Source organism: Mus musculus, chromosome 3 (genome assembly GCF_000001635.26).
Source record: "Mus musculus strain C57BL/6J chromosome 3, GRCm38.p6 C57BL/6J".
NCBI classification, from domain to species: Eukaryota; Metazoa; Chordata; class Mammalia; order Rodentia; family Muridae; genus Mus; species Mus musculus.
The window spans coordinates 79,812,296-79,836,199 of record NC_000069.6 but is presented as its reverse complement, the minus strand read 5'-3'; the positions used below and the strand labels follow the sequence as shown (position 1 = coordinate 79,836,199).

Here is a 23,904-nt window from a genome sequence, read left to right as displayed (position 1 = left end):
CAGTCATATTCACAACCAGGAGACAAGGCACAGTGGGCTCAGAGTCATTAGGTAGACACGACAGGCATGAGCTTTGTATTGTTTTCTTTCCATACATTGGGAAATTTCTTGATTTCTTTTCCCTTCAAATGTTTTAGGTTCCTGCTAGAAAATTATTAGAGTAAAAGATATTTGATCCTTTAAACACATAACTCAAATGCCATTGCACACATTTGACCTTTCTCCAGCATGTTTGTCAGAAAATGTTTATTACAGAGCTACCCTTTGTTAGCATCATTTGTGAGCTTATCCTTAAAAGCTGGCGAATAGCAGCGTGTAATCATTTTGGGTAACATTTAGCAAAGAAAAGAGAATTAAAAATCTCTTCATTGCCAGGCAGCGGTGGCGCACGCCTTTAATTCCAGCACTTTGGAAGCAGAGGCAGGCAGATTTCTGAATTCGAGGCTAGCCTGGTCCACTGAGTGAGTTCTAGGACAGCCAGGGCTACACAGAGAAACCCTGTCTTGAAAAAACCAAACAAACAGACAGACAGAAAAAAAAACAAAAAAAACAAAAAACCCTCTTCATTGCTTTATCAATGCCTTAACGAGTATCATAGAATCTACATTTCCAGGTAGCCATTCAGAAACGTCTCCTCTCTATGAATTCAACCTGTAAAGTCCTCTCTTATTTATTTATTTTTTAACAAAGAGAATTACCGAAAATCCTTAAGAGAGAAAATTATTAGATGCAAATAAAATTTAAAACGTTAAAATGCTACTGCTTACCCACTTGAGTCTCTGAGGGATTGAATGATTGAATGAAATTCTTTAGTCAGAGACCAAGATAAGTCAGCTTCCCCTTCCCACCAGAGTCTGCATTACGGCGCCTCACATACGTGTGTCTCACATACGTGTGTCTCACATACGTGTGTCTCACATACGTGTGTCTCTGCGACTGTTTGCTGAGTGGAACTGGGAGAGGGGGAACAGCCTTCCTTTGTTCCTTTGGCTTCTGGAGGCAACAGTCTGTCCATGCAGCCCAAGGCTAGCCTAGAACTCAGTCCTCCTGCCTCTGCTGCCTGATGTCACTGCAGACATCTCTCCTTTATTTGTCAGCCTGCACTTTGTTTGTTTGTTTGTTTGTTTGTTTGTTTGTTTGTTTGTTTTTGGTCAAGGCTAGTGCATAAATGTGGAATACTTCATGAATATCTTCATCCTCTTTGTGCAGAGGTCATGCTAACCTTATTTGTATCACTCCAATTTGAATATGTGCACTTCCAAAGTGAGCATTTTTTTTAATTTTTGAAATATGCATTTATTTACTTATTTATTCAAGATAGAGGTATCACTGTGTAGCCTTGGATGACCTGGAGGACTATGTAGACCAGGCTGATCTTTATCTCACAAACAGGTTCCACTGTGCTCAGAGTGGATAAGTAGGGAGCCAAACTTGAGAAATATAAGCACATTATAGGTTATAACAACTAACCGGTCGGGCGCACAGAGGAGCTGGTGGTGTAAGGACTTGGTTGCAGGTGATTAGAAGGGAGACTAACACTTTGTATCAGAAGACCTTTTCCAGATGGGAAAATAAGTGGAGCATGGTAGCCTCTGAGTCTAAAGCCCAAGCATTGCCACAGGGGACGACACTAGCTGCAGGCTGCTTCAGCAGTTCAGAGCAGAACACTGAGACTCAAGACAGTCTACACTGGAGCTGTGTTAACAGGGTACATGGACCTCTGGTCAATGGCTCAAATCAGGAGAGAAGGTGACTCACAAACGTAAAGAGGAAACCTGGGAAAGGGAACTGCAGGACTGAGTTGTTGCAGAGAGGGTAGGAAGTGTTTTACAGAAAGCAGCAGTGAGCTGAGTATGGTGGAACACCCGTTGTCCTAGCTACTGGGAACAGTGAGATAAGATTTATTGAGTCCTAAAATGGGAGACCAGCCTGTGAGACAGTGCAAGACCTTGTGTCCGTAACGACTATGCTAGTGACAACATGCAACACCATCAGGGATTTGGCCCTGGGAACCCTCAAGAGCGTAAGGCAATGGTTGTGAGAATCTTAGAAGGAAAGCCAGTGAGTATTAGAGGATGCATTCTAGAGTTGTGTTGAGGCAGAAGTTAAATTCAGGAAAAATGGTAATTTAACTAAGAAATGCGTTTGTTGTGTGGGAAGTCATCCATTTTTCCTTCATGTTGTATCTACAGGCAACATTGCTGTCGTTCCAATTATCAAAACCATCGGTTTAGGACTTGGAATCCTAATCTGGGGATCATTTAACACCTTAACTGGCTGGGCAAGCTCAAGGTAACACAGTCCACACTATCTCAGCTACGAGTCCTGCATCCTGCATTTGGTGTAAACTGGGATCTAGCTATATTGGGAGAAATAACATGATTCTTGGTCTCAGAGTATGGCTGGTACATGTAAATGAACCATGTCTATTATTTGTCTGAAGCTCTTCATAAGTGATGGAGATATTTTATGAAGATATAGTAAAGGAAATAAAAAGTAAAAGCTGTATCTGGGAGACAAGTGGGGAGAAAGGCAGCTCATGTCTGCTTTCTCCCTCTACTGCCTAACCAGGTACCTAAAGTAGATGCTCGACAATCTGTGGCTCGATCTCCCTGGGATTTTGTAAGATTTAGTGAGATGTAGCTATGTCAAAACACTTAAGGAGCCTGGCAAGGTGGCACACACCTTTAATTCCAGCACGTGGAAGGCAGAACCAGGTGGATCTCTGAATTCCGGGCTAGCCTGGTCTACAAAGTGATGAGTTCTACCACAGCCAGGGCTACACAGAGAAACTCCATCTTGGGGGAGGGGGTGCTGGGGAGGGCAGTAACTGTCATTGTCTATGGCTGCTTTCACATAAAATGGCACAGAGAAGGGGCTACAGCTAGCCACACCTAAAACATTCTGGCTTTTAAAGGAGAACTTCTTCAAGGCTAGCTAGAAGTTGTGTTGTCCAAAAGGTTAGCCACAAGCCACAGGTAGCTGTTGTATGGAAACTTAAGCTAATTAAAATCAAAACATTTGAGCCTTCTAGGTCGCAGTGGTATTAGCTCCATTTGCAGAGGCTTCCCCATTCCACACAGGGCAGGGATGGGGACATGCGTGTGAAGCTCCATCAACAGTGTGTGGTGCCCATGGTCGGTTTGCTTCAGGCTGGGCTCGGGGAAATGAGAAGAGAGAATGTTACTCTTGCCTCACTTTCCCTTCCACTCAAAAGCATTATAACCACCCCAAAGAACAAAGCCAGTCAGTCTGCCAGCTTACTGTGTGTACATCTTTCCCTGTCCTTTCTCTCCCAGTGCCCTGGAGTTTTGTTTGTTTCGATGCAATGCTCACTCTCTTACCCTTGGGTGGCTCTCCATGAAGAGTGCTAATGGTTGTGACAAAGTCAAACCATGATGAAAAGAAGAGATTGTAAACTAATGTCGAAGAGTAGGAATTTTTAGCCAAAAAGTCATTTGAAATACCTCAAAGATTATAGAAGGGCTTGAGATAGAGCTTAGTGTTCGAGTATTGTCTAGCATGTGCAGGGCCATGAGTCTGATTCCCAGCGTTGGGATACATGTATGTGTGTGTTTTCCCATGGTTGTTTTTTGGTTTGGATTGAGTTTGATTGTATTGGGTTAGGCTGGACTGGGTTGGGTTGGGTTGGGTTAGGTTTGGGTTTGGTTTATTGTTTTCTGTTGTTTTGTTTCGTTTTTGGAATAAGACCTCACTATGTAGCCCTGGCTGGCCTGGAAATCAATATATGACCAGGACGGCCCCAAACTCACAGAGATCCACCAGCTTCTGCCACCCAAGTACTATAGCCCAGTCTGGCCTTGAATTCTTCCTGCCTTACCTCTGGGGATTGCAGGAATATACCACCAGTGCCTCAACTGCTCTTTTCTCTACTTTAACATAAAAATTAAAGGCACAGTATGGAAAGTAGTTTATCCAAAGTCAATACATGAGAGAACCAAGATTTAAACTCAGAGTCCAGCCTCTAGTCCTAGTCTTAAGCATTACTGTAAAACATTTTAGCAGTATCTGATCTGATATTCTTCTGGATTTCCAGGTTTGGCTGGTTTGGGATGGATGCAGAAGAAGTGTCCAAGCCAATGCTGAATTACGTTGGAGCTGGGCTGTCAGTAGTAAGGTCTACAGAGGTTTCTAGTCCCTAATATTTTGGGGCATTCTGAGTGTTTTCTAAAGATTTGTTTTATCTTTCATCTATGTGTATGTATGTTCTGCCTGCATGTATGTACACCATGTCTGTGCCTATCAGAGAAGAGTGCCCAATTCCCTGAAACTCGAGTGACAGATGGTTGTGGACTGAAAGGTGGATGCTTAGAATAAAACCCTCATCAAAAGCAGCCAGTGCTCTTATCCACTGAGCTATCTCTCCAGTCCCACTTTCTAAAGCTTTTAATATCCTTACATTTTCTTTAAACCTACATTTCATAAAGTTTATGTTTCCTGATCCTTAATTTTCAATGACAGACCTTATTTCCAGCACACAAAACACCAGATAAGGGGGGTCAGGAACCCTAGTTTTAGTTCTCAAAAGCTCTGAGAAACTCGGAAAAAGTCACAAAACTGCTCTGAAGTTATTTTAATATCTATACTAGATAGAAAAATCACAATACATTGCCCATGAATAAGAACCAGGATGTACTGGATCATTTTGCTTATCAAAGTATGCTATTCAAGTCAATATTCTGCTGGTTTCCTCTATGCAACCGGAATGGTCGCTTATTATATTTAGTCCAGTAGTTCTTGCTCATCCAAGAGGATGTACCAACCCTCAGAGGATTCCTAAAACATAGAATGTAGCAAAAACTATGACTTTTTCCATTTTAACTAAGCACTAAGGCCATGCTTGTATAGTTCTATGGTTTCCATAAGACAAAAAAGCTAGGAAAAATATCTATGTCTTAAAACTCTATGAGTTAGCTTTGTTCTTACTACAGGTCTTAGAGCCTTTAGTGCAGTTCTTTTTTCTCTTTTGTTTTGTAAGCTAGGAATTTTTTTTATTTACCTTCTCACTGGAAGGTAACTCTGAATGGGTCCTCTTTGGCACATTGGTTCTGCCAGCTTGCTTCACCACTCTTGTGATTTGTGCTCATGGTAGCTGAATTCAGCACTGCAAATCACCATAGTGGGTTTGACTAAGGGGACTTCAAGTCCTGGGTAGTTCTTCAAGGCGGCTACCTGGGTAAAGGGATGCCAATGCATGCCTGGGGCCTCAGACAAAGAGACAGCACCGTGCTATGCGAGGCGGTGCACAAGGTAGGGATGTGTATGCCTTGCATTTAACATGTCTGATTGTGGCTGACTATAAGTAAGGGGAGCCTTGCTGAGTACTGATACCAGCCTCTACCACCCCACTCTCCCATTCCTTCTTCTTAACCCAGTTACAGCTCTCTCACCTCTCATATTCTCTCTTGAATACCAAGTTTTCCATGACTCCTCCTCTACTTGTGTATACTATATCGCTAGGAATGAAAATGACTTTGAATCTCTACACAGTGGAGTTTTGCCAATAAAACTCAAGCAAGAATTGGGTCACCTTAAATTCAGTCACCTTTTCTCTCTGGGTTCCATTTATATCTGCTGCTGTCACTGCTGCACATACTGAATAGCACTGCTCTCAAAGACTTTAGTACTTTTTCGCTCTTCTGGGAAAGAACAGTATATCTTCCTTCCTCCAGTAACGGTGTTTTTCCCCAGTCACATTCAGGAACAATCTCTTTGTCATTGAAATGTTGCCTTAGAGAGTAGTCCCTAGGCAATTGGGAACGAATAGCAAAGCTTATTCTAAAACTGTAAATTCTTGACACATTTGGTTAGAGGCAGTTTTATGTGTTCTGTACAGTTCCCTCGGAATTCTAGCTTTCGGTAGTTCTAAGACAATTTCTTCACATTGTAAAATTCTAATTTAGCATGTCTAGTTTTAACTTAATGGTAATAATTTAATGTTGGTCCATCCAGTACATTAGGCACCTTTCTCCTCCAAATGTCTTCTTTAAAAACACAAAAAATTTCCCTAAAATTACAAATCGGTTAGTTTCTCCTGCTCTGACACTTCCACCCAGAAGACCTTGCACAGATCTCTTCTCCAAGTCCTTTGTTTTGGCATCCATAAAGAGGAGGTAATGCTAGCACCAATCCTTTAAGATAATTTGAAAAGTAAACGTTGTGAGAGCTTTGTGTACCTAGACACATGGTGAAGGCTCCGTATATAAGTTAGCTTCCATCAGTACTCGCTATCTGTTCTGTAGTAAACACTAAATCATCAATGTAAGTGAAAAGGCCATTACAAATCAGTCCCATTGTTGAGGCTGGAGACGTTGCACAATAGGACCACAGTGTATGGAGGAGCAAAGCTATCTACCAGAGGACAACAGAAGTGAAAGACGGGGAACCTCCATGAGCCCCTTTAAAGACCTGCCCCTAACACCGAACTTCTGATTAAGCTCCATCTCTGAAAGGCTGACCACCTCCCCACAGCAAGTAGACCAGACACCATTTGACATAGCTTTTTAGGGACACTTAGAACCCAAATACCTCTACTATTATATTCATGCATAGTTGCCCCTTGGGGCATTTGTTGGTGTCTCAATGTTAATTGGGTAATGAACTGGAGGGACTCTGCAGCTCTGTCAAGAGCTGGGTCTGCAGCAGGAGGATGCAAGGATCTCTTCCTGTGAGGCATCCAGGCCCCATCTCTATTGCTCTCCTGGGTGGAACTGCACCAATCTGTTATTTAATTAGTTTAACTTAATGGCTTTAATAGGTTCATTTTGAAGGGCATTGGCTGAGTGAATTTAGAGCTCATGGTAGTGTGAAGAAACAAAATATAGTTTCATTGGTTACAGAGTGGCTTTGTTCTCTCTCTCTCTCTCTCTCTCTCTCTCTCTCTCTCTCTCTCTCTCTCTGTGTGTGTGTGTGTGTGGGTGTGTGTGTGTGTGTGTGTGTGTGTGGGGTGTGTGTGTGTGTGTGTGTGTGTGTGTGTGTGTGTGTGTCAGCATGTATGCATTTGGGTGCACAGGTGTCATGGCACATGTGTGGAGGTCAGAGAACAACCTCGACTACTGATTTCCATCTTTTTGATATAGGCCCTCATTGGTGCTACATACATCAGGCCAATTGACCTGCAAGGTCCCAGGCCCCCTTCTGTCCCAGTGTCCCATCCTTCTGCAGGGGTGTTAGGACTCCATACTCTCTCATTGCCTGTGTTCCTTCTCACATCAGTTCTGAGGATTCTGACGCAGGCACACACTTTGCCCACTGGACCATCTCCTCAGCTCAGATGTTACTTTTCTTTTCATAATTAAGACAATCATTTCAGTTCACTGTGCAGTCCAGTCTTTAAAGAACTGGTGGCACAATTCCTAGTTTTACATTTTCCCTGTATAACATATGCTACTCTGTTTATATAACAGGAACCACTCTAGGACTTTGAATCAACAGAGGATCTATTTGCTTGCCTGCCTGCCTGCCTGCCTGCCTGCCTGCCTGTCTGCTTTCTTGTCTGCCTGCCTACTTGCTTGCTTTCCTGCCTGCCTGCCTGCCTGCCTGCCTGCTATCCTATCTGCCTGATGTGCCATGGATTATCCAAGCATCTGTTCTGTTTCTGTCCCTTTCACCTTCTCTCTCTGGAGTGTTGTTTTTTTACCCAACCTTGGCCTTTATTCTGCATTGTGAGGAAGAGCAAGCCTTTGTTTCTAGCTTTGTCTTTCACAGAGTTGCAGTCTTTTTGTCTAACTATAGACCAGGCTGGACGGCCCTACTAAAATGCCACAATAACTCCTGGTCCATCCATGTGAGATGACAAACCAAAGGCAAAATTCTAATTAGAAAAACACAACCACCCTTAATGTTCTCCTTTACAACGCAAAATGTGTGCTGCATTTCATCTCCTAAATCCACTCTTTCTGTCATTTTGTTTTGAAGACAAGGTCTCACTATATAGCTCATGTTGCCCTAGAATGCAAAGCCCAGACTGGCACTGAACTATGGTCCTCCTCTGTTGGTCTCTCAAGTGCTAGGATCTCAGGTACTTCTGGGTTAGGAGACATCACCTTCCTAATTTCTCCTCCAGAAAGACTGTCCTTTAATCAGGAATGTGACTGTCATGTGGAGGTGGCCATCTCTTACAGCTGTCCAACAGGATATTGTTAAATGTTTGGCGGTTGCCATTATGATATATAAGGGATGCTTTTGGGGTTGTGTTCACTTTCATTTCCACGTGGTGCAATGTAAAGTCATCCAACCTAGGGGAAGTCCCTTGTGCTTGTTCTTTACCCTGCTGAAGAAAGGACACCAAGGAGAATGGGGAGTTGAAGAGACAGCAAGCCCCCACACACACACGGGGGCGGGGGGGAGGGTGTAGAAGTAATTCCATTATCAGGACTCCATTTAAGTTCTGTTTTCCCTTGAAAATTTGGTAGCTAGATACCCCGAACAAAACACAGCAATCATGTCCCGGTCAATCTCACTGGAATGTATTTCCCTACAGTGCGCTCACGTTTTTGTTCATCAAAAGTGAAATTCCGAATAACCCAGGCAGCTCGGACACCACACCACTGATGACAGAGCCTGTGAGTATCGCCATGATTCTGCCCCTTCCCCTCTCTTCTATGAACTGAGCTGGCTGATAGCTTCATTAAATTGACCTAAAAAGAGAGAAGAGGGATATTGATTCCTGGGCATCTTTAAGGACTGTGTGCTTCAAGAAAAGATAATTTGTCCCTGAGAGGAAGCTCTTGACCTTCTTACGTGATCCAGGGATCTAGACGATGCTAACCAGGCTTTGAATGAAGGAGGATCACAGTCAATAACAGAAATGTTAAATGTTCTTCAAGTTTGTCTTCCAGACTTTCCTCAACTTAAAGTATTAGCCTAACTTTAAGACATGGCTGGAAGTATTTTAATTCAGTAAAACAATAAACAAATAAATAAATAAATAATGTTATTGAGAGAAAATAGACATTAAAATGTTTATTGATTTCATGCATTCCACTGTAGAAAATCTGTGTTTTTCTTGGGTCTAATTTCTTTACAGTTTATTAAAATACACTAGTGAACCATGAAATCTAAATTTTTATCAAATAGCTACACATTAATCTGTGGAAAATGTTTTGAAAACTGGAGGGGTGGAGTTAGACCAGCGGCTCTGAACTCCCAGAGCTTGTAGGTGATTTGTGCTTCTGCTAAGGCATGTTTGAGATGGGGGAAGCCCTGGAAGCCTTTGTGTGGCACTGAAATGGTCCGCTGAAGGTCCTTGCATGCCGGTCTCTCTGATGACTTCCACAGGTGATCAACAGAACCGAGGACCGGAGTGCGGATTCCTCCTGGGTGGATAGACTTTCTACCACGTACCACCGCATTGTGTAAGGCGAGGCAGCTTCTCTCTCCTGTTGTGTTTTGTGTTTTCTAAAACAGAGGGCCCAGAGAGATGTGGTGAGATTCATCTGATCGCAGGAAGAAAATGATCGCGAAAACTTGCACTTCCACCTCCTAGGGGGCAGGGTTCTCTACACTCTGGTGAGATTTCAGTATAGAAGATGCCTGGAGGCATACTGTACCTGACCAGTTAGCCAGTGACAACAGCGATTGTGTTTTGTAGGACTTTAGTATCAAAAGTATAGTGGTTGCATAATGACCGTGTAGTGAGCATCACAGTCTAATCAAATAGTGTGCTCCACTTGGTCAGCAGAGGGCTGCCACCCTTCTTTCCCTTGTGACTGTTTTATGATCCCAGGTATCTGTTTTCAAATATAATAGAACATTGTGTCCCTAACCCCATGTCTTCCTCGTAAGCACTTCAGAGATGCCTTAAAGCAGCCTATCACTCTTTGGAGTACAGGAGTTTAGTGGTTTGGTTTTTTAACTTATTTTTTGTTTGTTTTTTATTTTTCCCCCAGAGAGCCAAACTATTTAAAACACACTATAGTACACAGCTTTGATTCTCGTGTTCTTTAAATATCCTTAAATAAAATTATTAAAGTTGACAAGGAATTTGTTCTTAGGCTTAGGGGAGTTTTTCAATTATCTTATTGTTTTGGTTTTGGTTTGCTTGTTTTTCAACAGAATCTTGGTATGCATTCCATACCGGTTCAACTGTACAGCCCTCCACTCTCTGACATTACAGCGTTTTGGCACGAGCCTTTGAAGACAGGGGTCTTGTCTAAAATAGCTTCCCTCTTTTAAATGCTTGTTTGTATGAAGATAAAAGGACTATCCATCTTCTTCCTCAACCCCGCCTTGCCACGAATGCCAGCTCCTGTTCTATGCATGCAGGGCCCAAGGCCAAGGAGTTGACAGTGTTTGAAATAAAACATTACTTCTTTTCATAAAGGAATTTTTTATACCTAAAATATCCAGATTCTTAGTCAATGAACACTTCTCGACACGACCATAATCAGTTCTGTCTCTGCAGCCATTCTAAACAGAAATGCATTTGTCCATAGTCTGTGCTGGTTCCGTGAGGACCCTGGAACATGTGTCTGAGGGGAACTTGAACGAAATGTCCATCCACAGTTGCCTCACACCTCCGTTTATTTATGGTGTATGACGCTCAGTGGCAATGCTCTCAGGTGGCCTTCACTCCCTCTGCATATCATGTCCTTCCACCATGACACAGCAGACGGCTGAGGCTACGCCTCTCTCCTCGTGACTCACAGAGTCCAAGGCAGAGGTCTGGCTTCTGCTAAACTGCTAAAAATTTGAAGAAAGCCTTACTTGTGTTTCCATTTGTGTGTCAGAAACATTTCCTCTGGCCAAGATACACAGTGGTTTTCTTGTTGTTTCTTAAGGGGCTGCAGCCTTGCGGTAATATCTGGAATACTCTACGGATCGACATTTGTGCCAATCATTTACATCAAGGATCACAGCAGAAGAAATGACAGCATGTACGCAGGCGCTAGCCAGTATGGTGAGTGAAGAGCCTTCCTACTGATACTCTATTAATAGAAAAAGGAGCTGTGGTCGTCAGCACTGCTGTGTGCATTTGTCTTTTCATTTGTAAGCGCTGAATCAGGAGGCACCAGGAATAAAGGTAGCAGTGGGCACTGAAATGTTTTCATGGGATCTGTAACACACAAATGGATTCAACTATGGTCAGGATTCACTTCCACTGCTGGGATCTCAGCAAGGGGTTCTCAGCTTTCCACTAAGATCGAGAGATTGTGAAGAGCCATTTATGTCTAATATCATGACCTCTGAGAACATATGTGTGATGATATGTGTTCTGTGCTTTTAAAAAGTTAAAGTATAGCACACAGTATTCTTTTTTCCCCAGTAATTTTAATTCAAGGAATGTTTCTACAGAAAGACTCATATATTTTCATGAAAAGGAAAGGCAGGAATGTTCATTGTGACATTATTCACAGCCATATAAAACTGAAAATAGGTTAAATGTCCGTGAATGAAGGATCATTTGAAACAGCTAAGATATTTGCGCATGGCAGGGTATCATGCCATTATTCAAAGTTTGGCAGGTGCATATGTATCAACAGGCTCTCCATGATGCATAGCACACAGTATTCTTAGACCAAGTAAATTTCCAAAGTATATTAGAGGATAGTCTTTTTCAAGCACAAAGTGGTCCATGTAAAAGGGTCGGCATAATGCCTCCAGTTCTAAAATCAGTATCTAGGAGCAAAGTGAACTTTCTGTGCAACGACCCTGGGCCAGCTGAAAGGGAGGTGAGAGGATCCTCTGGTGGGAGTCTTAGAACTGCACGGAAGCACGGCAGACTTAAGGAAGCAAGGAGAAAGGGAAGTTCTGGTCATGTGATGTAGAAAAATCAATGTGACTGGTTACATAGATAAGAGAGAAATGTGAAATGTAGAACTAAGTATCGAATAAGACAGGAAAGTCACAAGCTCAAGGCCAGTTGAGTCCCCACAGGGAGAACTTGAGTTATCATGGAGGTTTGAACTTGACCGATGACCTTGAGGCTGCTGGCTCCTTTCCTCCTTCCTGTACTTGAACCATGAGCAGTACTAGAACCTTCTCCTGACCTCATTTACTTTAAGGTTTTATGTAAATTCTTTTTTAGATTTGGAGGTTTTCCCCCTTTTTAAAAGATAATTACTAAAGGAAAATTTAATCAAAGGAAGGAGAAAAAAAATAAAAAATAGGAAAAAAACAGAGCCAAAAGTGCGTTTGACATCTTTGTGAACACTTGTACACTTGCTTGAAATAAGCCATGAATTCGGTTCTCATGGCCACAAGGGAAATTAATTCAGTCCCAGAAGTCAGTAAACACAGATAAAAACAATTGACTGTTCAGGAAGAAAGCCCCTCCTGGTCCTGGGACATAATAAACAATGCCCTCAACTGTCTTTTACTGTCAACAGACAATGAGATTTTAGGTGTTGTTCTTACAACTCTGACTGTCTGATGAGAGCAAACTTTATTCCAGTTTGTTAAAACAGTTATCCTCAGCGGGCCATTACTCTGTTCTGTTTAACAGCACATCCGTATCTTGTGCTCTGTTGGAAGGTCTGCTGCAGAAACCAACTAGTTAGCCCTAATGCCACAGACACCATTGCTATTGCCATTTCACGGCTGAAAACGATTACGTCAGAGAGCTATTAGGCAGTGAGGAAGGACTCGCCTTTGTGGTCTGTGCTTTTACAGCACCATTATGACATCCTTTTGTGGATAGATGGATGGATTTCATCTCTACAATCTACGATGTGATTTCGGGTTTAGAAGAAGATATAGGTATGCAGTTCAAGCCTTCATCCAGGAGCACACCGCTTATCCCTGTCAAAACTGTAGGTAGATTCCTAGCCAAGCTCCTGCGGCGCACCCATCTGGGTGGCACAGTGCCATCTGCTCAGGCTGTCAGTGACATTAGGGTCCCCGGGATGGGCCACCATGTGTATCACTACCCTTTCCTGCTTTACAGCTAGTTTGTTGTAAACAGTTAGACAAAGCTGTCTTTGGAATAACTTCCAATACTTTGTGACCTCCAGCACGGCTGTCATCTGCAAACAGAAGTGCTGATCTCTGAGTGGATCAACAGACCTTGGAGTTTGGGGACACACAAGTGCCCATTTTTAATCCACATTCTCCCCTCTGGTCTACATCAAGATATACTACAGTTGCTGAGGCCTATAGTAGAAATAGGGCTGGATGCCTATTCCTTCTTAAAAGGCAACTTGACATCGTAGTCGGACACTGTTCACTGTTTCTTACTGGGATTTCCAGAGTTATAGGAAAAACAGCCTGATAGATTCTCTCTGTAGTTAACTTACTTCACATTTCTAGATTTTAAATCCATTTATTAAAATTCGAAACAAAGAGCACATTGGAGATTTAGAATAATTAGGTATAATGAATGTTCCTGAGAATTTAAGGTCAGTTTCTGTGAGTTTGTTTTATGTTCAGAAATTAACAACTGCTGAGGTGGCTAAAATGATGCTTGCATTTCGTCATCCACGTTTGCAGATTTAGACTACGTGTTCGCACACTCCAGTGGCATCTTTCTTACAAGTACAGTCTACTTTGTGGCCTACTGTGTAGCCATGAAAAATAGGCCAAAGCTGTATCCAGAGGCAGTCTTACCAGGTAAGAAAGAATATTAATTACAAAACCTTATTATTCTGTGTAAGTGCCAGTCCCACTAAATGAACCTGAATAATCATTAGAGAGCAGGAAAGGGGAAGAAAGAGAAGATCTCAGAGATGGGAAGAGAGAGAGGGAGAGAGAGAGAGCTAGTTCTCTTAAGTGTTAGTTCACCATAAAATATGAAGCACTGAAAAATAGATAGATAGATAGATAGATAGATAGATAGAGAGATAGAGAGAGAGAGAGAGAGAGAGAGAGAGAGATAAGAAACTATATACAAGATGTTATGTTAGTCTAGAGCCTAAATTGCCAAAACATTAATTTTGCTGTTTCTTGTGTTAAAGGCTCTTCTATTCGGGTCATCAGCCTTCACTATTTTTTATCCACCATTTTAAGATTAGCATTGCAAATCAGCTCCTCTTGCCTGTATTTACAATAAAAGAAGTATCAACAGATAAGAGTCTGAAGTCACTTAGAAAAGTAGTTTATCCAGAAAGTTCAAAAGGAAAAAAAGAAAAAAGATTCTGGAGTGTTAATAGAAAGTGTGTTTTGGGTCATAATCCTTTAGTCATTGACTGTTATAATAACAGTTTCTCACTAAAGAGTTCAGCATGATTCAATATGGAGTGTGTATCCACAAGTAAATATTCTTACATAAACTAAAGCACCTGATTCTTTTTGAGTGTCTGGTTGATTAGTAGAGTAGTTATTGAACACCTGGCTAGCACATTGCAGATTGCTTGGCTAGGGTCTTCTCTTACAGGATGGGATTCTATCCGCCTCCAGCTCAGCATCAGTCCCAAGCTCACTCCACAGGGTGTGTCAGATCCTGTACCCTCTGGGTCCCTCCCCCTTCCTCAGTCCCTACCTCAGCTCTTCCTTAATATCCACGAAGGGAATAACTCAGCATCTTCCTCACAGAATCCTGGAGCAGAGGAATCAATCGCTCGCCTTCATTTGTTGTTGTTTTTCAAGACCAGGTTTCTCTGTGTAGCCCTGGCTATCCTGGAACCCACTGTGTAGACCAGGCTGGCCTCGAACTCAGAAATCCGCCTGCCTCTGCCTCCCAAGTGCTGGGATTAAAGGCGTGCGCCACCATGCCTGGCATCGCTCGCCTTCTAAAAGCAACCAGAAAGCATAGCTCAGAACTCCAGAGGGGCCAGTGTTGTTTATAAGAATACTTCTATCCGTGCTTTCACAGCCCCTGGTGTAGGAGGTGTAGGAGCCCGCGGCAGAGGACCGCCTGCCACCCGCATGTGCTTCCTTGTGTTCCAGGCTTGCTGTCAGGGGTGCTGTGGGCCATCGCCACCTGCTGCTGGTTCATCGCCAACCACTCACTAAGCGCCGTGATCAGCTTCCCGATCATCACTGCTGTAAGTGGCCGGTTTCCTGGGTTGTTTTGACACTAAAAATAGACAATCTGCCAGTCTCGAGTCGCCACATGCTTGGTTACTAAGGAGCAAACGTTTATAACCTCTTTTTAACAAGTTTGCAAATATCCAATTTTCTACATCCCTGAATGTGGCTTCCTTCGGTCATTTTACCTAATGACATCTGGGATATGTTATAATTTTCTATTCATAACTCTCTCAGGCTCATTTGTGTGACACTGTAGAAATATAATGTGAGACGAAGAGTTCTTTAAACTCCTCTTGGCACTCTGTATGCGTCCCTGGGTTGAGGAAGTTTTTAAAAATTATGATGACATTAACCATAGGGACTGTTGTCTGCTCCCGTGGGTTTGGAGGGCTTAATTATGTGAAACATAGGTAACAGCAAAACCCAAAATGCTTATTTTGACAAAACCTAAGTCATGCTAAAGTCATCTCCACTTTGAAGATGAAGAAGTTGAGGCACCAGCAAGAGTGCTGCCTGAATCACAGAACTGGTGGAAACCAGAACTCCTGAGAACAGTTCCCACAGCTCCTGTGGGCCTCTGGCTCATCATCACCTTAGACAGTCTTCAGCCTTCTCTCTATAGCTATATATAAAAATAAAGCCATGTAAGCCAGCAATGGGAGTCCCTGGTGGTAATGACAAGAGAGAAAAAAGTATAATATATGTATGTGTATATATGTGTGTGTGTGTGTGTGTGTGTGTATGTATGTATAATGTGTGTATATACATGTGTGTATATATGTATATATATAGTGTATGTATATATACATAAGTATTACATATATATACTTATATACACTATATATAGTATATAAGTGGGTATTTTCTTTAAGGATCTTATCGTTATTATTTTTAACATGTGTATGCAGTGTGTGCCTGTGTGTGGTGTGTGTGGGCATGTGTACCTGAGTACAGATCCCCCTGGAGTTAGAGTAGTTGCAGGCAGTTGTGAGCTATGTAACATAGCCGTTGGGAACAGAGCTTGGGTTCTCAGCAAGAGCAGTCATGATGGGCCCTTACCTGTTGAACCTCCACCCCAGTGATCCGCTCTTCTGACGAGCTGTTCTCCTGATTCCTAAATAATCAACCCAGACATTCCTTCCTTAAGTCATTTTAGTAACACGCTTGTGTAAACTGAAAAAAAATTTAACCTTGACTAGTTTAAAACAGATTTCATAAAGGCTTGGTGTGGGTTTCAAACAGTATTTGTCTGTTTCCAAGACGGTGTCTTTGTAGCCCAAGCTGGCCTCAAGTTTAAAACCCTCCTGCATTAGCCTCCAGAATGTCAGAAATCACAATCATGTCTCACCAAGTCTGGCTCACACAGTGTTCTTTGGATTGCTCTGTATTTATCAAATAACCTGCAAACAAAACTAAGTTCAAATAAAATCTAAGTGGTATTTTTGTTTAGACAGCCTGCATGTTGGCATGAGAAGGAAGTGCCTAAGTCTGCAAGTCTCAATCGAGTTTTTATTAGATCCAAAATCTTTATTTTTCCCTTTTTTTGGGGGGGGGGGTGTGGGAGGTTCTGAGACAGAGTTTCACTGTGTAGTCATGGCTTTCCTGGAACTCACTCTGTATACCAGGCTGGCCTCAAACTCGGAAATCCACCTGCCTCTGGCTCCCAAATGCTGAGATTAAAGGCGTGCGCCACCACTGCCCGGCTAGATCCAAATTCTTTATGAAAGGAAGGAGAGGGAGGAGGAGGAAGGAAGACCCCATTCCCCAGTGCGTGGACCCCCACTCTCTGTTTCCTTTCTGCTCTGGCAATTCTAAAACTAAATACATCATTTAGAAGGCTTCGTTCTCATTAATAGTGTCTATGCACCAAGCATCATGCTAAGTTTTAGGCTTGGCTGCCTGAGACAGAACCAAACCCACCTTTCCTTTCACTTAGATGTCAATGTGTATTATTTTACAAAAAGAAAATACACAGTTCACGCATCCCAAGCAATTGCAGCTACTGTGAAATGGCCTCTCTCTCTCTCTCTGTGTGTGTGTGTGTGTGTGTGTGTGTGTCTGTGTGTGTGTGTGTGTCTGTGTGTGTGTGTGTCTGTGTCTCTCTGTGTCTCTCTGTCTCTGTCTGTCTCTGTCTCTCTCTCTGTCTCTCTCTCTGTCTCTCTCTGTCTCTGTCTCTCTCTGTCTCTCTCTCTCTCTGTGTCTCTCTGTCTCTGTCTCTGTCTCTCTCTCTGTGTCTCTCTGTGTCTCTCTCTGTCTCTCTCTCTGTCTCTCTCTGTCTCTCTGTCTCTGTCTGTCTCTGTCTGTCTCTCTCTCTGTCTCTCTCTCTGTCTCTCTGTCTCTCTCTCTCTCTGTCTCTCTCTCTCTGTCTCTCTCTCTCTGTCTCTCTCTCTCTCTCTCTCTCTCTCTCCAGGGCTCTCCTTTGCCTGGGCTATACATTACATTAGCACAGTATCACTTCCTGAAACCACATATATCTTCACAGCCATGCTCAGAGCATGGGTAAAGGGCAATTTTAAACATCATCAGGTAGGATGCTTCAGAGGCCAGGGCACCCTATGGTCCTTTCTTCTCTGGAGAGAATTGCGTTTTCAGAATGAAGAGGATAAAGATCCCTGAGCAGCCAGTGTAATATTGATGTTTCGGCCCGCCCTTACAAGGCACGTGCTTCTCATTGGAGTTGGATTCCTGAGACAAGCACTTTGCAAATCTGATGTAAGGCGCTTCCTTTGACCTATTTTTCTGCCCCCTTTGATGCTGACTTCGCAGATGGTGATAAGTGGAGAACAGGACATTTTTATTGCTTCCCTTCCGTGCTAGAAGCAGCGGAATCAAACTTTATTGGGCCAGGCCTGTTAGACAGTGGGAGTGGTGTGGGAGAGAGAACATTGTGGAATTGTTTATTGAAGCTCTTCCAGAGTCCCTGCAGCGCTTGAAGAGGAGTCATTAAAATTCTGCTCTCGTAGGTCTCGTCTTCACCGTCTTCACCGACATCGCAGCTAAGCCAACTCCACTGTTTTCCTTGCTGGTGAAAAACATTCCTTCCAGACCTGAACAGCTTCATGTTTTCAAACTGTAGAAATGTGCATTTTCTTGTTTCTTCCCATTTCCCATTCTGTATACTTTTAACTCTTATCCTTGCCTCCAGGAGCTCCCATTGCTTGCTTACATGGATATATATATATCTCCATCCATACATGGATACACACATACACACACACACACACACATATATGTATGCATCTCTTTAGCGTTACTTCAGGTTTAGTGTTAGACAAAGTTGATTGGTCCACATGGTGGCCTGGTACTGCCATTGTCTATCAAAGATGCCCTTGCTTCATTTAGGAGATCAGATCATGTAGCTAATGCTGAGAAAGATAATGTGTAGTCATACGCTTGATTTTATGAATCTTTTTATGTGTGTCTAAGAAGTACATCAAGAGACAAACAAGCTATTTGTTTATTTTAAAAGAGGAAGGTTGGGTTGTTTGTGGTTCAGTTGGTTGGTTGGTTTTTGTATTTAGGTTTAAAACCAGGACTTCCCACACAGGAGGGAAGCACAGTGCCACTGAGGTATAGCCCCTCCCTTTTCCAATATTACTCTGCCTTTTTAGACAGGTTAGCCAGGCTGGCTTTGAACTCAGTCTTTAACCCTGCAAGCCATCAATTTTTAGTTCTCCTGCCTTAGCTTCTCAGGTATCCAGGACTACACACCCACACTACAAGACCTGACTAAAGTAGTTTATTGTAAGCATATTGCACTAAAGAAAATTGTTTAATGTGATAAAATATTACAGCATCACCAAAATAATAGCAATAATGACCATGAAGACAAAAAATAGCAAGAAAAAGAAAGAAAGAAAGAATAAGAAAGAAAGAAAGAAAGAAAGAAAGAAAGAAAGAAAGAAAGAAAGAAAGAAAGAAAGACAAAGAAAGAAAGATAGAGAGAAAGAGAGAGGGAGGAGGGAGGGAGGGAGGGAGGAAGGAAGGAAGGAAGGAAGGAAGGAAGGAAGGAAGGAAGAAATCTGTCTTATTTAAAGATGTTACTTTGATTTTTTGGATGAACGTGGAACTATAGTTTAGATTATAGGGTTGCCTACCCAAAAAAATTATGTTGCTTATAGCTTACTGTATTTTTCTAGGATGCAGTTATATTTTTTTTAAAAATCCAATAAAATTAAAGCCTTTTTTTTTTCAATTTAAGGGTCCTGGACTTATTGCTGCACTTTGGGGGATACTCATTTTCAAGGAAATACAGGTAAGGATGAAGAAATGATTGCTGTCCCCGGATCTCAGTCTTAAGAACTTTGGATAGATGATATATTTCTTCTTTAAACACAGTTACTGAGTGCCCTGTTCTGAACTAGTACCAGTAGCTAGGTTAAGACTTCTGAAAGCTAAGGCAAGGATTTTAGGAGACCTAAAGCGCTAGTGTGGAACTCACATACATGGAAATGTGTGCACCAGAAGCTGGGCCCCGCCTGGCAGCTCTGGGTGCTGCAATTCCCCAGTCGAGAACTGGACACCGTCTCTAGTACTGAGGCTCCTAGCAAGTCAGACAACTTACCTGGCCTAGACCCAGCCTACAAAGCTCTGACCAAAGACAAATTAATGTGCTTTAACCTGATTCCTTATTAAATTGCAAAAAGAATATGTAAAACTTAGGTCTTCGAATTACATTTTAAGGGTAATTACTCTTAGCAATAGTTTTTTATTTACTTTTTCATTTATTTATGCACGCATGTGTCAGTGTGTAGGTATGTGCATGCAGTGGCTAGAAGAGGGTACCGGCTGCCCTGGAGCTGGAGCTCAGGCTGTTGTAAGCTGCCCCATGTGGGTGTACTGGGAACTGAATTCCCTGTTGGAAGAGCAGCACGTCCTGTTAACCACTGAACCATCTATCCAGCCCCAAGTGTGACTAATCCTGATAAGAGCTATGAATTTAAAAGCAGAGTCCCTTAGCCTCTCCATTCTGGGTACTGTTTCTTTTGTATCTGAGGTTGCTGCACAAATTTCCCTCTACTCTGAATTTGTCAGAAATGAAGCCCAGTGCTCCTAAGGAACTGCCAGGAAAAAATGACAAATAAAAAGCAGGAAAACTCAGTGTGCAGAGAGAGTCCTGCTGTGTGGTTAGGAGAGCTAGCCTCATGTACAACTGTCAGTTTGGCCTCTTCTGTTGGACTCTGATTCAGGAGGCAACCACACTAGGGCACTCCTTCTGCTCTTCCCTCACAGCAGACCTGGCCAAAGGGCGGTAAAGAGGGAACCCTTCCCTCAACTTTAACTCTGACATGATCCACCCACACCACTAGATTTCCACTCATGCTTCATTGGCCAGGCATTCCTGGGGGTGATGCTGAGAAATGCACCTCTCAGCTCTGCTGAGGATCACCCATGAGCAGCACCCAGCCTTCACAGATTCACTCTGCACAATAAGTCAGTCAGTTCTCTGCAGAGACACGGCATCCCATCTCCAGCCTCCCTCCCTATTAGCCCCTCTCTTAAGTACCTTCAGGTTACCTGCCCTGGTGAGCCCAATTTAGTCAGAGTTTTGGTGAGAGGAGGGTGACCACCTTCACTTTCCCTACAGATGTGACGAAGGCTGCATAGATATTCTTATCTCCCCCACCCCAATGGACCTCTCAGAATCCCTGTGTGTTCACTTCATGTCCACAGTTAAATCATATCACTTCTAAGGAAACGGTCAATAGTAGCATTCTATGATTTCTGTGTTAGATGATCTACAACTTAGGAAGGGAAACTAGTTCTGTTGGTAAAGTGTTTAACTTGAAGCATGGGGACCTAAGTTTGGTCCCAGGATGCAAGTATGGTGGTACACATTGTAATCCAAGCACTGGAGAGGCAAAGAAAGGAGGTCCCTGGGACTCCCTTGCTACCCAGCCTAGCCTCCGTGACAAGGCCACTCAGGTGGAATCCGTATCTCGAGTCAGTGAGGCAGTATTCTGGTTTTGGAGTGTGCAGATCTTGCCTGACAGTGTTCGGAGTCTACCTGTACAAAGGCGTGAGTGAGTACCTTACAAACCATCATTCAGAAAGAAACAGCCAAGGCAAAGACGGTGCTGGGAACCATTCTATGTGAAAAATGACTGAAGGGGCTAAGATATTACCCAAAAGGGATGCTCAGGGACCGAGGAAGTTCGTTTCTTGCTGTTTGAGGGTTTAATCTCAGGAGGCAGCTATTGAAATCGATCTATGTGTACCCCTGAAGATAGACATCATGGAAATGAAATATGTCTGCTTACAGCGGGAAGGTATTTCTTTGAGACTCAGGCCATGACTGTGCTGTGTCGGGATGAGGCAATTCATGCCTTCCATCTTTAACATGAGTGCCCATGCATAGCAGCAAAAGCTAGTCTTCCTTGCTTTAGACCCACCTCCATCCTACCACTGGTGTGTTCCATCTTCTTTCTCGAAGAAAGAAGGTTGCCTCCTTGGTCTCCTTACATTGATTCTGGCCCCTCCCATCTATTTCACATTCTCAAAAAAAAAAAAAAAAGTAGAATTTCCAGAATGCAAATCTAAAATTTCAGCACCTACATCTTCCTGCTCCTTTAATGCCTTCTTATTGCTTGAAAAGATAAGACCTATAGGCTCTTGAATACCCAACAGGCCATTCACCCCCCAGCCCCACCGTCTTAGTTAGGATCTTATGGCAGTGAAGAGACACCATGACCATGGCCACCTTTATAAAAGAAAACACTTAACTGGAGCTGTGTCATAGTTCAGAGGCTTAGTCCATTATCAGCATGGTGAGAAGCATGGTGGTATACAAGCAGCCACGGTGCTGGAAAGGGGCTGAGAGTTCTGCATCTAGATCTACAGGGCAGCAGGAAGGAGACTGCCACACTGGATGTGGCTTGAGCATCTGAGACCTCAAGACCCGCCCACAGGGACACACTGCCCCCAGGGAGGGAGAGATGGAGAGAGGGAGGGAGAGAGGAAGGGAAGGAGGGAGGGAGACAGAGACAGAGACAGACCAGCACACCAATAGCCAGAGCATATGACACAGTAAAGATCCATGACAGTCGTTTTAAAATATACATGTTGTAAATTTAAATTTGATTCAAGTTTTATTCAATGCAGCCGTTCTTTTTTTTAATTACTCAGGGTCTCCGAAACTACTTACTGATGATGCTCGCTTTCTGCATCATCTTAGCTGGGGCCTTGTGCACCGCTTTTTCTAAAGTGTAGCTGTTCACGGCAAGAGCAGCAGAGGGCAGCAGAGGGCAGCAGCGGCTAGGAGAAGGACCTCTGCTGCGCAAGCTAACACTACAGGCAGCTAAGCTGTGGCACTGTGGGTCTCTGCCACTCTGGGAATGAACGGATAAATGGCTGTTGGCTCCACCAACGTGAGAACGCGAAGAGAGACCGTGTTTCAGTTCAGCGTGTGTGAAAACTCTTTTCGATGAGCTATTAACGAAGGCTGGACCTCGCTGGGTGGCTCAAAGGCATATCGGATCATCCTGTCTAACAATGTCTACTTAATACTATAATCCAGAAAATAGGATGGAGTTTGTACAAAAGAAATTACCATCCCAATTTATAATTTATTAATAAAGAGGACCCAAAATAAGTACTTTCTTGGTTGTGGGAAGGAACACACACATACCTTGTGGAATTTACATTCAAAGATATCGGCCCCTTTGCTAAGAGCAAATGTCATAGTTGCAACCTGAATGTTTAAAATGCCATTTCTTTTTTTTTTTGGCCAAAAATTATTACTTTAATACTACTCCGCTCTTTATCTTGCCTGACCTTCTTAGCTCAAAATGTTTGATAATTATTCCAGATAAAACGGATCCTCAGAGAGCAGGTCACCACCACTCCTATGTACGTGTGATATAATGTATACATTCACAAGCACACATACGTGTGTGCATGGTTTCAGATTTGGACACATTCTAGAGTTGCTGAAATAGCAGTTTTAGTTCATCACGTTCAACTTAAAGGAAGCCGACTTGTTTGACTGCACAACTAATTTTTTCCTCCTTAAACACAGTTACTTAAAAGATCATTTTAACTGGAAGTGTTTCTTTTGACCCTATTTTAACTGATTTCCAGGAGACAAAAGAAGGTAGCATATATATTGATTTGATTCTTTAAGGGAAAAAAAAAAAAACACAGGCACATTGCTCACAATCATGCTCTCTGCACCCTTAATAGAATAATGGTGTTTGGCTGTGCCTTTCACCCATTCTCTCCTGATATTGCAGTACTTTGTTGTGCCAGAGCAACAGAATAGCATCCTGCACCTGCCTCGGCTTAAACCTCAGATGCTCCGTCTGAGTTGTGCAGCTTTGGACCTGAGAGCTCTCTCGGCATGGCAGGCTTCCTGGGAAGGAGGGCTAGCGATAGCATGTGCCTTGAATTCTGTTGTCCAAATGTCTCCTTGCCTGACAAACACTCTAAACTTCTTTGCTATTGTTACTACATGTTAATCAAGGGGAAACAACGTTTACAGGTAGGAAAAACTTACAACTTATAAAAACTACTGGACTTACCACCCTCAGCCCAATTGAACTTTGTCTTGCCAAATCAGAAACATCCCTGGAGTCCCTTCTAATCATTGAATTGCTCACACAAATAATGTTTGATATTAACAATGTCTTTTTTCTATTTCAGTTTTTACTTGAAATGTCATTAAATTGTGATGGTATGGCAATTTCTGAATAAACATGACAGAAAAACTATTTCTTTTCTTCTTTAGATATATATTTAGAATTTCATGGTGGGCAGCCTTTATTCTTTGTGAGGTGGCCAATTTTAAATGGGAAGTAAGGAAATTACAGAGAAAAAAAAACAGTAAAAGAAAATAAAGAGCCCTTAATTCCACCCCAAGCAATCCAAGCAATGCCTACAATGTTAATAAAAGTATTGTGGGAGAAACAAGCTTTTCCAAAATGGTTACCAAACAATTTACTGTTCATGGTTACGTTATAGGGACAGATCTGAGTCCTA

At 42.7% G+C, this 23,904-nt stretch overlaps 1 protein-coding gene and 1 non-coding gene across 15 annotated transcripts in view; one reads left to right on the top strand and one right to left on the bottom strand.

The window, feature by feature from the left end:
* Nucleotides 1–23,636, top strand: part of Tmem144 (transmembrane protein 144) — a 40,224-nt gene extending 16,588 nt beyond the window's left edge. For 5 of the 14 annotated variants that reach the window (XM_006502059.4, XM_006502058.4, NM_001379542.1 and 2 more), the window contains 9 exons: nt 2,193–2,292; nt 4,058–4,138; nt 8,504–8,585; nt 9,301–9,377; nt 10,803–10,921; nt 13,450–13,569; nt 14,845–14,942; nt 19,130–19,183; nt 22,054–23,636. In XM_006502059.4, coding sequence (XP_006502122.1) covers nt 2,193–2,292; nt 4,058–4,138; nt 8,504–8,585; nt 9,301–9,377; nt 10,803–10,921; nt 13,450–13,569; nt 14,845–14,942; nt 19,130–19,183; nt 22,054–22,137 — 815 coding nt within the window. In that variant the 3' untranslated portion in view covers nt 22,138–23,636. Of the gene's footprint in view, nt 1–2,192; nt 2,293–4,057; nt 4,139–8,503; nt 8,586–9,300; nt 9,532–10,603; nt 10,922–13,449; nt 13,570–14,770; nt 14,943–19,129; nt 19,184–22,053 lie in introns of those variants that run through there. The other 9 variants (NR_166773.1, NR_166775.1, XM_030252816.1 and 6 more) reach the window with 7 other exon arrangements.
* Nucleotides 1,165–1,267, bottom strand: Gm26420. The gene has a single exon (XR_003954741.1). It is a non-coding gene; the product is annotated as a U6 spliceosomal RNA (small nuclear RNA).
* Nucleotides 23,637–23,904: the final 268 nt, after the last annotated feature.